At 52.5% G+C, this 14075-nt stretch overlaps 1 protein-coding gene across 1 annotated transcript in view; it reads left to right on the top strand.

The window, feature by feature from the left end:
- Positions 1–2935: 2935 nt before the first annotated feature.
- The window catches only part of ASAP3 (ArfGAP with SH3 domain, ankyrin repeat and PH domain 3), a gene marked incomplete at both ends in the record, with an annotated part of 48119 nt that continues 36979 nt past the window's right edge, over positions 2936–14075 (top strand). Inside the window, one exon of the mRNA XM_080691345.1 lies at positions 2936–3064. Coding sequence (XP_080547471.1) covers positions 2936–3064 — 129 coding nt within the window. The remainder of the gene's footprint in view (positions 3065–14075) is intronic.

Genomic DNA, 14075 nt, shown 5'->3' with positions numbered 1-14075 from the left:
ATCCCCAGTTCTGAAAAAAAAAGCCAACAAAATAAGAGGGATCCTCCCTCTCCCTCTACGTTGATCACTATAAACATGATCTTGGGCATGACATAACACCTACAGAGTTCTTAAAAACTAGTGAAACCGTTTATCCACCTGCGCACAGCTGGGCATCAACAGAACCAAGGCTGGAATTTACGTCTATCCGTCCATCTGTAGCCGATGCTGGGCGCGGCAGATGCCTGGAATCCCACCACTGGGGAAGCTGAGAGAGGAAGATCACAGGTTCGCACTGACCGCAGCTACTTAGTGAGGCTCTCGAAACTTAGTAAGACCCTGATTCCAAATAAAGAATAAAAATAGGAGTAGGGGTGTAGCTCAGTGGTAGAAGGCTCCTGGATTCTACCCCTAGTGTCTCTCTCCTCTCTCTCTCTCTCTCTCTCTCTCTCTCTCTCTCTCACACACACACACACACACACACACACACACACACACACACACGATAGGACTGGAGGTGTGTCTTGGAGGTAGAATGCCCCTGAGTTCAGTTCCCAGTGACCCCCCTCCACGCACACACATATCCAAGCTTCCCTGGCTTTTTCCAGGAACCTCAGGCTCCAGAACTAAGCCTAAACGATTTTGGTACTGGAGCTAGAACCCAGGGGCATATTACCTCTGAGCTACACCCCCAGCCTGATTTTCTTCTTTATTTTCAAACAGGGTCTTATTAAGTTGCGGAGGGCCTCATTGAGTAGCTGAGGCTGGTCGCAAACCTGGATTCTACTGTCTCAGCCTCCCAAGTATTAGAGTTACAAGTGTGCACCACCACATCTGGTCCATTGTTTATTCTTTCTTTCTTTTCTTTTCTTTCTTTTTTTTTTTGCGGTACTGGGGATGAAATCCAGGGGCATTCTACCTCAAAGTTTACACCCTTAGCCCTATTTTTTTATTCTTTATTTTGAAATAGGGTTTCACCGAGTTGCAGAGGGCCTCACTAAGTAGGAGCTGAGGCTGGCCGTGAACCAGATCCTCCTGTCTCAGCCTCCCAAATGGTGGGATTACAAGCGTGTGCCACAACACCCGGCTATTATTTATTCTTTATTTTGAAATAGGGTCTCACTGGATTGCAAAGGGCCTCACCAAGTAGCTGAGGCTTTCTGAGAACCTGTGATACTCCTGTCTCAGTCTCCTAAATGCTGGGATTACAAGTGTGGGCTACATTGCCCAGTTTAAATGTGTTTTAATATTTATTTATTTTTGGTACTGGGGATTGAACCCAGAGGCTTTCTACTTTTTTTTTTTTTTTTTTTTGCGGGTCTGGGGATGGAACCCAGGGGCATTCCACCTCTGAGCTACATCCCCTGCCCTATTTTTTATTCTTTATTTTGAACCCTGGTCTCACTGAGTTGCAAAGGGCCTCACTAAGTAGCTGAGGCTGTCTGCAAACCGCCATCCTCCTGTCTCAGCCTCCAGAACGCTGGGATTACAAGCGTGCGCCACCACGCCCGGTTTCTTTCTACTTCTGAGTTACACTCCCCAACCCCTATTTGTTTCGAAACAGAGTCTCACTAAATTGATGAGGCTGGCCTTTAACCTTCAATCCTCCTGTCTCAGTCTCCCAAAAACTGGGGCTACAGGTGTGTGTCATCACGCCCCTGCTGGGTTTTTATCTTAAATCTCATTTCTCATTCATATTTAAGGGAGGGGTAAAAGGCACCAGAGTCCAGGAAGAACGAAGGCAAGTGAGGGCTGGGTGGAGTAAGGAGGAGCCGGCTACTAAGCACCTGTGGGGTATGCTCATGTGTATTGTGGCATTGGGGATCGAACCCAGGAGTGGTCTACCTTTAAGCTTTGTCAGCAACCCTATTTTATTTTTATTTGGAAACAGGGCCTCACTAGCTTGATGAGCGTCTCAACCACTTGCTGACACTGTCCTCGAACCTGCCATCCTCCTGCCTCAGACTCCCAAATACTGGAATTACAAGCGTGCGCCACCCGTCCAGCTTAGGCTCTTCATTTGAAACACCACAACCACTTTGGGCATCAAGCTTCCCATTTTACAGAAGTCGGTTCCTGCTAAAAGAAGTAATTTTTCCTGCAGTGCCCGGCCACGGTCTCTCGAGGCGGCCTAGGGGAGCTTGTGCAGCTCTGAGAGCGGACCCACGCGCGGATCCTGGGAGGGGGCGCCCGCGGGCGGCGGCGGGGGGCGAGGCCGAGGGGCGAGCCAGCCCCAGCCGCGGGCAGGCGGAGAGCCGAGCCAGGGGCGGGGCCCAGGAAGCGACCCCGGAGTCGGGCGAGGGGCTGGGGCGGAGCGCTGGGGGCTGCGGGCCCTTGGGCGGGGCCTAGTGGGACGGGGCGGGGTTAGTTAGTTAGGCGGAAGACTGGGGCGGGGCTGGGGAGCTGGGCGAGGGGTCGGGGGCGGAGCTCTCGGGGGCTGGGCGCCCTTGGGGCGGGGCCTACTACAATGAGGCGGGGCTAATTGGCTAGGCCACGGGCTGGGGTGGGGCCGGGGGCGGAGCTCTAGGGGGCCTGGCGCTCTGGGGCGGGTCTGCCGGGCTGGGGGCGGGGCTAACCTTTAGGCGCTAGGCCGGGGGCGGAGCTTTTCGGGGCTAGGCGCCCTAGGGGCGGGGCCTAGCGCCATGGGGCGGGGCTCGTTGGCTAGGCCACGGGTTGGGGCGGGGCTTGGGAGCGGGGAGGAGCGCTCGGGGGCCCGGCAGCCTTCGGACTCAGCCAGGGGCGGGCCGGGCGCGGGCGGGGCCGTCCGGGCTGAGGTGCGGAGCGGGCTGCGGGCCCCCGGGCGGGTGCGGGGGGCGGCGATCGGGGCGGGGCGCCGGGCCGGGGGCGGGGACGTGGAGGCGGACGGGCCCTCGGCAGGCGGTGAGGCCGGCCCGGCTGCGCGGCGAGCGCCCCCCGCGTCCCGTCCGCAGCCCCTGCGCCCCCGCCCGCGCCCGCCATGCCCGAGCAGCTCAGCGTCGCGGAGTTCCTGGCGGTCACCGCCGAAGACCTCAGCTCCCCGGCCGGGGCCGCCGCCTTCGCCGCCAAGATGCCCCGGTGCCGGGGGGCGGCGCTGGCGCGGGAGGAGGTGAGGGGCCGCGGGCGGGAGGGGGCCCCGACCTCCTCGGGCTTGGCCGGAGTGGCGATGCCCCCTGGCTGCGCCCTGGAGCCCGACTCTTGCCAGATCGGTGGGAACCGAGCGCGGCGCAGACGTCCGCGTCCCCGCGGGCGAGGCGGGCGAGCCCGGGGACTCGGCGGGGCTCGAGGTCACCTCCGCGGTGGACTCCGCATGTCGGGGCACATCCCCCACACGTGCCCCGTCGCCTGTTTGCTCAGCGCCGCATAGTTCTGTTTGCGTTTGCTCAGCGCCGTGTAGCTGTTTGTTTTCATCTTGTGAGCACCCCAAGTGTGTCCCCCCGAGTCACACCCCTTCTGAGAAGCAGGCGCCCCTCCTCGGTCCTGAACTTCTGGGCTGCAGGGAGCCCCCCCTTCTTTGCCGCTGGATCAGAGACTTGGCCCGCCTTGTGGAATGAATGCGCATGGTAGGCGCCAGGAGCCGGGGTTCACCTTGGCCGGGCTGCTGGCAAGTTTAAAGCTCCTCTCCCCTCCCCTCTCCTCTTTGTCTTTCCCCGGCAAAGCGTCCCAGGCCTTTTCTTTCGCCCTTGCGGGCTGCCCCACCCCGTTCTCATGCTCTCTGGAGTTCATTCCTCTTCTCTGAACTTGCTGCAGCTTTCCCTGGCTCCTTGGCAGGAACAGTCTGGAGCAGACACCCTGTGGCTTTGGGCCAGTGGAGGATAATGGGATTGTGCAGCTCCCTCCTGCGGGGCGGCTTCGTGGGTCTCAGCGGCGGCTCTAGCCTCCCATCCTCACCATAAGTGTGCCGGGCGTCCCCTCTGTGGGGGGTACAAAGCTCCATAGTTACAGTACTCTGAGCCAGTGTCTTGGGAAATGGCTCCTCCACCGACCTCCACCTCCCAGTCTGTCTGTCTTCCTTCGTCAGGATGAGAGAGGGCTGTACAAAGAGCATCGACTCTGGGGGAGGCAGACCAAGACTGGTGTTCAGAGTCTGGCTCTGCAGTTGGCCATCTGGGTCACCTTGGCCATGTGACCTGATCTGTCATCTGTAAAATGTGGATAATAATGTTTACCTCTCAGAACCACATGAAGCAATGTGTGTTAAACATACATCTTGATGGTGGAATGAATATGTCCAGGTTAACTGACAGACTTCTCTGACAATGATTGGGTCCGTATTTCTCTCTCACATAGCAGGAGGCTCTGTTTTAATGAGAACAGGAAACAGTCAGTGAGGTTGGGAACTCTTCCTTGGAGTCTGCTGCCCGGGCAGTGTGGGTATTTTCCTGGGAGGCTCAAAGGGAAGGTGCCAGCCGGGTGTGGTGGCACACACTTGTAATGTCAGCCTTGGGAGGCCGAGACAGGAGGATCGCACAGGTTCAAAGCCAGCCTCAGCTACTGAGTGAGGCTCTCAGCAACTTAGTGAGACCCTGTTTCCAAATAAAGTATAAAATAGGGCTGGGGGTGTAGCCTGGATGTAGAAAAGCCCCTGGGTTCCACCCCCGGTACCACAAAAAAAAAAAAAAAAAAAAGAAGAAGAAGAAGAAGGTGCCACACACACAGCCTTTACCCCGAGGAGCACTCCCCTGAGGTGTGCGACCCGGAAGAAGAGCTCAACGCCATTGGAGTCCTTGGGGCCATCACAATCATCCTCTCTCACTCGTTCATTAAAATGTTAGAGAAGAGAAGGGGCTGTACTGTGAACCCTTCCCTGGGAGAGAAATATCCATTTGTGCCCATGCATCTGGCCTTGCCTGGCGTCCTGTGTGTGAGCACTTTGTGTTGGGGGGGGGGGTCTTAGAATGGGTCTGGAAGGCCCAGAGGTCCCTTCAGTTCAGGCTGGACAAAACCCAGCCTTATTTGCCTTTAGATTTTTGGTTGGTACACGCAAGGATTCCTCTCTGCAACAGAAAGGCGTGGGTCAAAAAACAGCCTTTTTCTTCAGTCTCTCAGTTCCCCAGAAGTGAAGAGTCTGACCTTTGAATTAGATCTTCCTGAAGTTTCCTGTTTGGTTTTGCATTTACGTTTACGTGTTGTTATTGCTTACATGTCTTCTGATGCTGCAGCCCCACTGCCCACCCCTTAGGTGTGGGTGTGACTGACCCACTCCCCACGCTTGAAGTTCCATGTGGCGGAATCAAAGTGCAGCTGATTCTTAACTAAGTCTTCTGGTCCCTGCTGGTTTCCTGGAATTATCTCTGGACCCTATCCTAGGACTTCTAGCCCTTTTGGGAATCCCTTTACAGGTGTCATCCCATTGGCATTTGCAATATCATGGATTAGAACGGGCCAGGGAGATTAGAGCCATTAGTTGTCCTGTGTCTCACAGTGGGTCTGTCTGCTGCTCTCTGGTTTTCTATGCCATCTCCGTCCTAGACACCCAAGAGAAGCATAAAGATGCTGCTTTGCTTTGCTGATTGGCTGGGAACATGCAGTCAGGATTCTGTCCTGAGTGTCCCCCCAAAAAAGGTATAATCAGTAAGAGGCTAGTAAAGCCTGGCACAGTGGCGCACACTTGTGATCCCAGTACTTGAGAGGCGGAGACAGGAGGATCATAACTTTGAGGCCAGCCTCAGCAAGTAGTGAGATTCTCATCAACCTAGCAAGACCCGGTGTCCAATAAGAAATAAAATTGGGAGCCAGGCGTGGTGGCACACGCTCGTAATCCCAGTACTTGGGAGGCTAAGACTGGAGAATCACAGGTTTGTGACCAGCCTCAGCTACTTAGTGAGACCCTGTTTCAAAATACAAAATAAAAACGAGGGCTAGGAGCCAGGCGTGGTAGCGCACGCTTGTAATCCCAGCATTTGGGAGACTGAGATGGGAGGATCAGGGTTTGAGAACAACCTCAGCTACTTAGGCCCTTTGCAATTCAGTGAGACTCTGTTTCAAAATAAAGAATAAAAAAATAGGGATAGGCCGGGCGTGGTGGCGCACGCTTGTAATCCCAGCATTTGGGAGGCTGAGACAGGAGGATCGCGCAGGTTCGAAGCCAGCCTCAGCTACTTAGTGAGGCCCTTTGCAACTCGGTGAGACCCTGTTTCAAAAAATAAAGAATAAAAAATAGGGCTGGGGGTGTCGCTAGGAGGTAGAATGCCCCTGGGTTCCATCCCCAGTACCACACACATACAAAAACAAACAAACAAACAAACAAAAAACTAGGGCTAGGGGTGTAGCTCAGAGGTAGAATGCCTCTGGGTTCAATCCTCAATTTATTATAATACCTCAATTTATTATAATAAATAAACAAATAAATAAATAGGGCTAGGGGTGTAATTTGGTGGTAAAATGCCCTTAGGTTCAATCCCCAGTACCAAAAAAGGAAGAAAGAAGGAAATATAAACTCCCTCAGGCTTGTTTCAGCAGAGACAAGAGTTCTTTTAGAGAGTCAGGTGCCTCTGCAGGGCCTGGCGCTCCAGAGGACGTGTTGGAGCCAGGCCCCTGCTCCGGCACTCCTGCGCCCTTGCCTCTGCTCCTCTCTGCTCGTCTGATCAATACTTTGGCTCCGCTGTTATCACAGGCCCCCATGCTCACGTGACCTCTCTGGTCCAGTGTCTAAAGGTAACCAAGCCAGTCTCTTGTCCCACTTCCACTTCCTGGCAGAGGTTGACAGCCTGGCCCAGCTTTTGGATTTGTTCTAGAATCTGGGTCTCCACCCCTGGTTTCGTCGGCAGAGGCCACGGAGGGATAGACTCGAGGAGGGTAAACAGGCCACAGAGACCCGGCATGTGGGAGCAGAGCACTTCTCAGAGAAGAAGGGCGGGGCCTGGAGAGTCCCCCAGTGTCCACGGTGGCTCCTCTCCGTGTGGCGTACGCTCAGCTTCAGGGAGAGGCACCGTGCCCATCCCGTTTTGTACCTCCCTGGTTTAGAGCATTTACACATGTGCCAGGTGGAGATAAACTCCAGTTTGGAAAGCTCAGGTGTAGGATAATTAAAAAGATGGATTGATTGTGCCAGGTGTGGTAGCCCATGGCTGTAATCCCAGTACTTGAGAGGCTGAGACAGGATCCTAGGCCCGAGGCCAGCCTTGGCAATTTAGCCAGACCCTCAGCAACTTAGCTAGGAAAAAAAAAAAAAAAAGACCAGGCATGATGGCATATGCTTGTAATCCCAGTACTGGGAGAGCTGAGACAGGAGGATTGCAGAATTGAGGCCAGTCTCAGCAATTTAGCAAGACCCTCAGCAACTTAATGAGGCCCTATTTCAAAATAAAAAGTAAAGTAAAATAGGGCTGGGGGTGTAGCTCAGAGGTAGAATGCTCCTGGGTTCACAAAATAAAATAAATAGTAAATAAAATAGATTGCAGTGTATAGCAGGGACTCGGAGGGCCTTGAATGCCAGTGTTCAGTACCACAAAATGAAATAAGGAAATAAGATGGACTTTGGTATGTAGCAGAGACTTGGGGGGCCTTGAATGCCAATTCAGCATTTGGACTTCTTGCTTGGCAGTGGGGACCAACACATTCAGTCATGTGAACCACAGAACAGTGAGGCTGGTCCTGGGCAGACACGCTGCTCAGTAAGAGAGATGCAGTCCCTGCCTTCGGAGCTTCCAGTCTTCTCGGGGAGACAGATGGGGAGCAAGTGGCTAGGTCAGGAGCTGCACTTGTGCTGAGGGGCAGGAAGGCTAGCCCGAGGTGTGCGCCTGGGTCCTCATCTCTGGCCTGCCAGCCTCCTCCAGGCTGTCCGGTCTGCACCCCTAGCTGCAGGCACCGCCACTAGCTTCCGTCACTGGACTCGCACCTTGTACCTCTTGCCCTCCAGACTCTCCTTGCAGAGGCTTGACTTGATTTCACTTAGACCACACTCCCAACTCCACCTAGGAGTCTCCAGCATCCCCTTCCCAGCGGTGGTACCTCCCTCTCTTCTTTTATTTTTCTTTTCTTTTCTTTTCTTTCTTTCTTTCTTTCTTTCTTGCGGTACTGGTGGTGGAACCCAGGGGCATTCTACCTCCAAGCTACCACCCAGCCCTATTTTTTTATTATTTATTTTGAAACAGGGTCTCACTGAGTTGCAAAGGGCCTCACTAAGTATTAGCTGAGGCTGTCTGCGAACCGCGATCCTCTTGTCTCAGCCTCCCAAATGCTGGGATTACAAGTGTGCACCACCACGCCCGGCTAGGTATCCCCCTCTCTTCTGAGAACTACCACCAAAGGCCAGCAGCTTCACCATCTCTGCGACCTGCACGATTCTCCGCATACCTTCCCTTCCCTGGCCCACGGCCCTCACCTCTCCCCTGGAGCGGTGTCCTCCCTGCTGTCTGCTTTTACTCCAGCTCAGTCCCCCTGATAGCGTTGTACCTCTCTCCTTTGCAGCACACGTCATACATTTTATGTTTATTTGTATAATTATTGTGTTAAATATCATCTCTCAAAGCCAGGTGTGGTGGCCCACGCTTGTAATCCTTGTGCTTGGGAGGCTGAGACAGGAGGATCACACAGGTTCGAAGGCAGCCTCAGCTACTGAGTGAGGTTCTCAGCAACTTAGTGAGACCCTGTTTCCAATTAAAGTATAAAATAGGTCTGGGAGTGTAGCCCGGAGGTAGAAAAGCCCCTGGGTTCCACCCCCAGTACCGTACAATAAATAAATAAAGAAATCTCTCAGTAAACTTTTACTTCCCTGAGACTAGAATCTATTCTTACAGTGTATTTCTAATATTTATTTATTTATTTATTTATTTATTTATTTTCTTACTTATATTTGTTGCACTGGAAATTGAACCCAGAGGCATTCTATCTCCAAGCCACACTCCCAGCCCTATTTATTTTCTATTTTTTATTTTTTATTTATTTATTTATTTTTTTGCGATACTGGGAATGGAACCTTGGGGCATTCTACCTCTGAGCTACACCTCTGGCCCTATTTTTGATTCTTTATTTTGAAGCAGTGTCTCACTGAGTTGCAAAGAGCCTCAGTAAGTAGTTGAGGCTGTCCTTGAACCACGAGCCTCCTGTCCCAGCTTCCCAAATTGCTGGGATTACAAACTACACCAGGCTCCAGCCCTATTTATTTATTTATTTATTTAGGGTTTTATTGAGTTGCAGAGAACCTCACTAAATAGCTGAGGCTGGCCACGGACTTCTGATCCTCCCGTCTCAGCCTCCCAGGTATTGGGATTACAGGCCTGAGCCACCACGCCTGGCTTCTGATACTTATCTCTTCACACATGCTAAGCACGTGCTCTACCACTGAGCTGGACCTCTTGTGTTTACCATAATACCATAGTATAAGAGTTTAGAGAGTATTGGTTGAGTAATAAGTAAGAGAAAAGAGACAAAAAGGAGCATTCCTCGAGGTTAATGGTGTAGGGGTGCTCTAGGTGGAGGGAACCACTTAGCCAAAGGCCCTGAAGCAGTGTAGAACAGGAAATATGTCTGGCACCGAAAGGACACCTAAATAGGTAAATAAATAATTCTGTAGTGGTAACATGAAGTAGTCAAAGATGCTTCCCCAATATTTTTCTTTCCATGCTGGGGATCCAGCCCAGGGTCTTGCGCATGGTAACAAGCGCTTGACCAGAGCTACATTCCCATCCTGTTTCCCATTTTTTTTTTTTTTTTTTTGGTGGTACTGGGGTTCCTGGAAGCCCTTCTACCTCTGGGCTACACTCCCAGACCTATTTTTACATTTTTTTTTTGGAAACAGGGTCTCCTAAGCCAGCATGCGCGGCTGGCTTTGAACCTGCGCGATCCTCCTGTCTCTGCCTCCCAAGCGCGAGGATTCCAAGCATGCGCCACCACACCAGGCTTCTGTTTCCCATATTTCTGATGGAAAGGTGCCATGTACCACGAAGGGGAGATCTGGGAGGGGAAAAGGCTTGGGAGAAAAGTCTAGGATTCTACTTGTGCCTCTTCTGGATCTTGAGGCCACCAGCAGAGTGTCAAGAAGTCAGTGGCCATGAGTCTGGAGCCCCACGGAGTGGGCTGGAGTTACGTACCCGAGAGTGGTCAACGTGGGAACTCATCCGGCACCTTTCTGGGGAGTGTGATCCAGTAGGTGTGTCTGAGGTGTCTGCTGCCAGCCACGGAAACCAACCCCAGCTGACCAGGAGACCGCCCTGGGAGGGAATATTCAGAGCTCTCAGTTCTGGAGAACTGGGCAAGGGGGGCTGAGCAGCGGGGAGGATCTCTGCCAAAACCATGCCGCCGAGCTAGTCCGGCAGCAGGCTGCCGCCACTGCTCCAGTGCCACCGTCCCCGGACACTGGGCACCATCACTGCCGTTGCCACCCGTGTTGAAACGCCTCTTCTGTCTCTGCTTCCCATCCGGATCTGCAGTGAGGCCTCGGGACCCTGAGCCCAGGCACGCGGAGGGGAGGCTGGGAAAGCCAGACGTGGTCCTTTGGGTGTTCTAGGACTTGTACAGCAAGGGATTCCTCAGGCATGGGAAGGAAGCTTAGATGACCGGCTGGCAAAAATGGCAGTTTTTTTTTTTTCTTTTTGCAGTACAGGGCATTGAACCGAGGCGTGCTCTACTACAGAGCTAGACCCCAGCTTCCCCCCTTTTTTTGGTAAGAACTGGAGATTGAGCCTAGGGGCATTCTACTGAGCTATACCCCAGCCCTATTTTATATTTTGATTTTGAAATATGGTCTCACTAAGTTGCTAAGGCTGGCCTTGAACCTGCAATCCTCCTGCCTCGGCCTCCCACGTACTGGGATGACAGGTGTGACCTGGGATGACACGACTCAGCCTTTTTTATCTTATTTTGAGACCGGGTCTCACTATGTTGCCCAAGCTGGCCTCCAACTTGTGATCTTCTTGCCTCAGCCTCCCAAGTGTCTGGGGTGACAGGTGTGTGCCGCTGTGCCCAGTACAAATGTCGTTATGTCTGTGACAGGTTTGCCACCTTGTGGGATATCTGGAAATCTGCATTGAAAGCAGCATGACAGGAGGTTTCCAGACAGAGGCGCCACAAGCCACACTTGTACTTTGTGTTAACTGTATTTAGCTGTGGAAATGGGCAAGATGCCCTAGGGAGAAGAATGGGGAGGGCCGGGCCCAAGCTCTGGGAGCCCCAGCATGGAGAGATGGCAGGAAGACAAGTTAATGTCAGAGACCAAGAGCCAGGCGTGGTGGCTCACACCTGTCATCAAAGTTCTCCAGAAGTGAGACAGGAGGATTACAGGTTTGAGGCCACCTCAGCAACTGAGCAAGACCCTGTTTCAAGTAAAATAGGGCTAGGGCTGGGTGTGTAGCTCGGAGGTAGAATGCCCCTGGTTCAATCTCCAGGACTGCCAAAGATAAAAGTAACTTTAAAAAGCAGCAGCCCAGGCAGGTCTAAAACCAGGTGAGGTGGTGAACCCTCAGCGGCATTCCCAGCTGGGCCTCCAAAGGCCAAGTCAGCCGCATCCCCAGGGTCCGCCCTCGCGTCTCAGGAGACGCCAGGTGCCTCATGTGACTTGGCCCTAGCGCCAGCCCAGGCCAGGACCTGCCTAAGAACCAGACCAAATGGCCTTTGGGGAAGCATCTTCCTTCTGCTCTGACCCAAAGTTCCAGTTTCTGTCCCCAGCCCTGCCTGAAACAGGTTAACCTCAGGTAAGGGAGTGAACGCAGAATGCCAGGAGGTGGAGTGAAGGCCGCTTTGGGGCTCAGGGCCCCAAATACTACCAGTGGAAGTATTTCCTTCATCAACTCATTAGCCCCCTCCCCACTCCCACCAATCAACCTCTCCATCGCCCCCCTGTGCGCGTGTGTGTGCGCACGTGTGTCAGATTCTAGGGCTTGAACCCAGGGGCATTCTATCTCTGAGCTATACTCTTAGCCCAATTTTTTTTTTTTTTTTTTTTTTGGTGGTACTGGGGTTCCTGGAAACCCTTCTACCTCTGGGCTACACTCCCAGACCTATTTTTTAAAACTATTTTATTTGGAAACAGGGTCTCTTAAGCTGGTGCGGCTGGCTGGCTTCGAACCTGCGCGATTCTCCTGTCTCTGCCTCCCAAGCGCGGGGATTACAAGCGTGCGCCACCACGCCCAGCTTCAACTTTTTTCTTTTAGACAGGGTCTCACTACGTTGATGAGAGTCTCACTACTTTCTGAGGCTGTCCTTGAACCTGTGATTTTCCTGTGTCAGCTTACCAAATACTGTGATTACAAATGTATACCACAACATCCAGCTCCTCTGAGCTTTTTTTTTTTTAAACAGTCTCACCACATTGTTGAAGCTGGCCTTGAACCAGTGATCCTCCTGTCTCAACCTCCCAAATACTGGGATTATAGGCCTGTGCCACCATGCCCGACTTGACTCAGCTCTTAAGCACCTCAGATATCTCAGGCTTCATTCATCCTGCCAGTACCGAGGCAGAATCTCCTAAGGGTGCCCAGCATGGTGGTACATGCCTGTAATCCTACTACTTGGAAGGCTAAGACAGGATCACAGGTTCAAGGCCAGTCTCAGCAACATAGCAAGACTCTCAACAACCTAGTGAGACCCTGTTTCCAAACAAAAAGAGGGCCGGGGATATATCTCAGAGGGCAAGTGCCCCTGGGTTCAGTCCTCAGGACCATGGTGGTGGTGGGTCTCCCAGGGATGAGGCCTGAGCAAGTGAGTTGCTCAGAACCCCCCCCCCCCCCAGGTGAGCCGTCAGGGTGAAGGCCACGCGGAGACCTGTGCATGCCCACCGAGGTTAGTAACCCATTAAACTCCATTTACGGAACACTTGCTGGGGACCAGAGTGGCTTCAGAAGGCAGGGAGATCACCAGACAAGCTCCCCACCTGGCAGAAGGACTCTGCCAGTGACAAGATAACTCCAGCCCAGGTCAGTAGACGGACGCAGGGCTGAGCCGGGGTGAGGGGTCAGTAACTAAAATCAGGCAGGCCTGGTTTTGAATTTCTGTTGGCTGTGTGCCCTCAAGCAAATAACTTAACCTTTCTGAATCTGTTTCCCCATTGGTGAATTAGAGATGATGATAACTCTTTTATGGGTTTGTTTGAGGGTGTTACATATAAAAGAATCTATCATATATACCTGGAACTTAACAGGTGGTTGATAATTTCTAAAAAGTTCCTTTTATTAAATCATAAGGAAGCCAGGCGTGGTGGCACACGCTTGTAATCCCAGCATTCGGGAGGCGGAGACCAGAGGATCACGGTTAGCAGACAGACTCAGTTACTCAGTGAGGCCCTTTGCAACTTAGTGAGACCCTGTTTCAAAATAAAGACTAAAAAATAGGGCAGGGGGGGTGAAGCTCGGAGGTAGAACGCCGCTAGGTTTCATTCCCAGATCCGCAAAAAAAAAAAAAAAATCCTAAGTAAACCTGCGCAGAGGGTAAAGAGGTCAGAAACCACGCAGAGAAAAGGGAAGGTACTGTAACCCAGATGTGGCGGTAACTGTGAGTGAGCACTGAGATTGTCTGTGCAGTCCTGAGCACTGAGATTGTCTGTGCAGTCCTGGCACCAGCACCGCAAGAGAAATCTGTGCGCTTTGGAGGTGGGAGGTCAGGAATGCAGAGCTGAGCCTGGTTTTGAATGAAGCAGGATCTGCCCCCAGCGCTGCCCTTTGATGTCCATTTAGAGGGTAAACTGCTGGAGTGTACCTGGAGGCTCTCACACCTGGCTGCAGGTTTCAGCCCTCTGGGTTGCTTTTAGGAGCGTTTTTTGTTTTTCTGTTTTGTTTTTTTCCTGTTATAGGAGATTGAACCCAGGGACTTGTCCATGCTAAACAGGCTCTCTTCTACTGTACCACGGAGCTACCTCCTCAGCCTGTGTGTGTGTGTGTGTGTGTGTGTGTGTGTGTGTGTGTGTGTGTGTGTAGCTGGGAGTTGAACCCAGGGGCATTCTCCCTCTGAGCTACTTCCCCAGCCCTATTTTATTATATTTATTTATTTATTTATTTATTTATTTTGCAGTACTGGAGATGGAACCCAGGGACATTCTACCTCTGAGCTACCCCCAGCCCTATTTTTTATTCTTTATTTTGAAACAGGGTCTCACTGAATTGCAAAGGGCCTCACTATGTAGCTGAGGCTGTCCGCGAACCGTGATCCTCCAGTCTCAGCCTCCCAAATGCTGGGATGACAAGCGT

The sequence above is a fragment of the Muscardinus avellanarius genome (assembly GCF_963383645.1).
Source record: "Muscardinus avellanarius genome assembly, chromosome: 3".
Taxonomy (NCBI): Eukaryota; Metazoa; Chordata; class Mammalia; order Rodentia; family Gliridae; genus Muscardinus; species Muscardinus avellanarius.
This window is presented reverse-complemented; position numbering and strand designations above follow the sequence as displayed.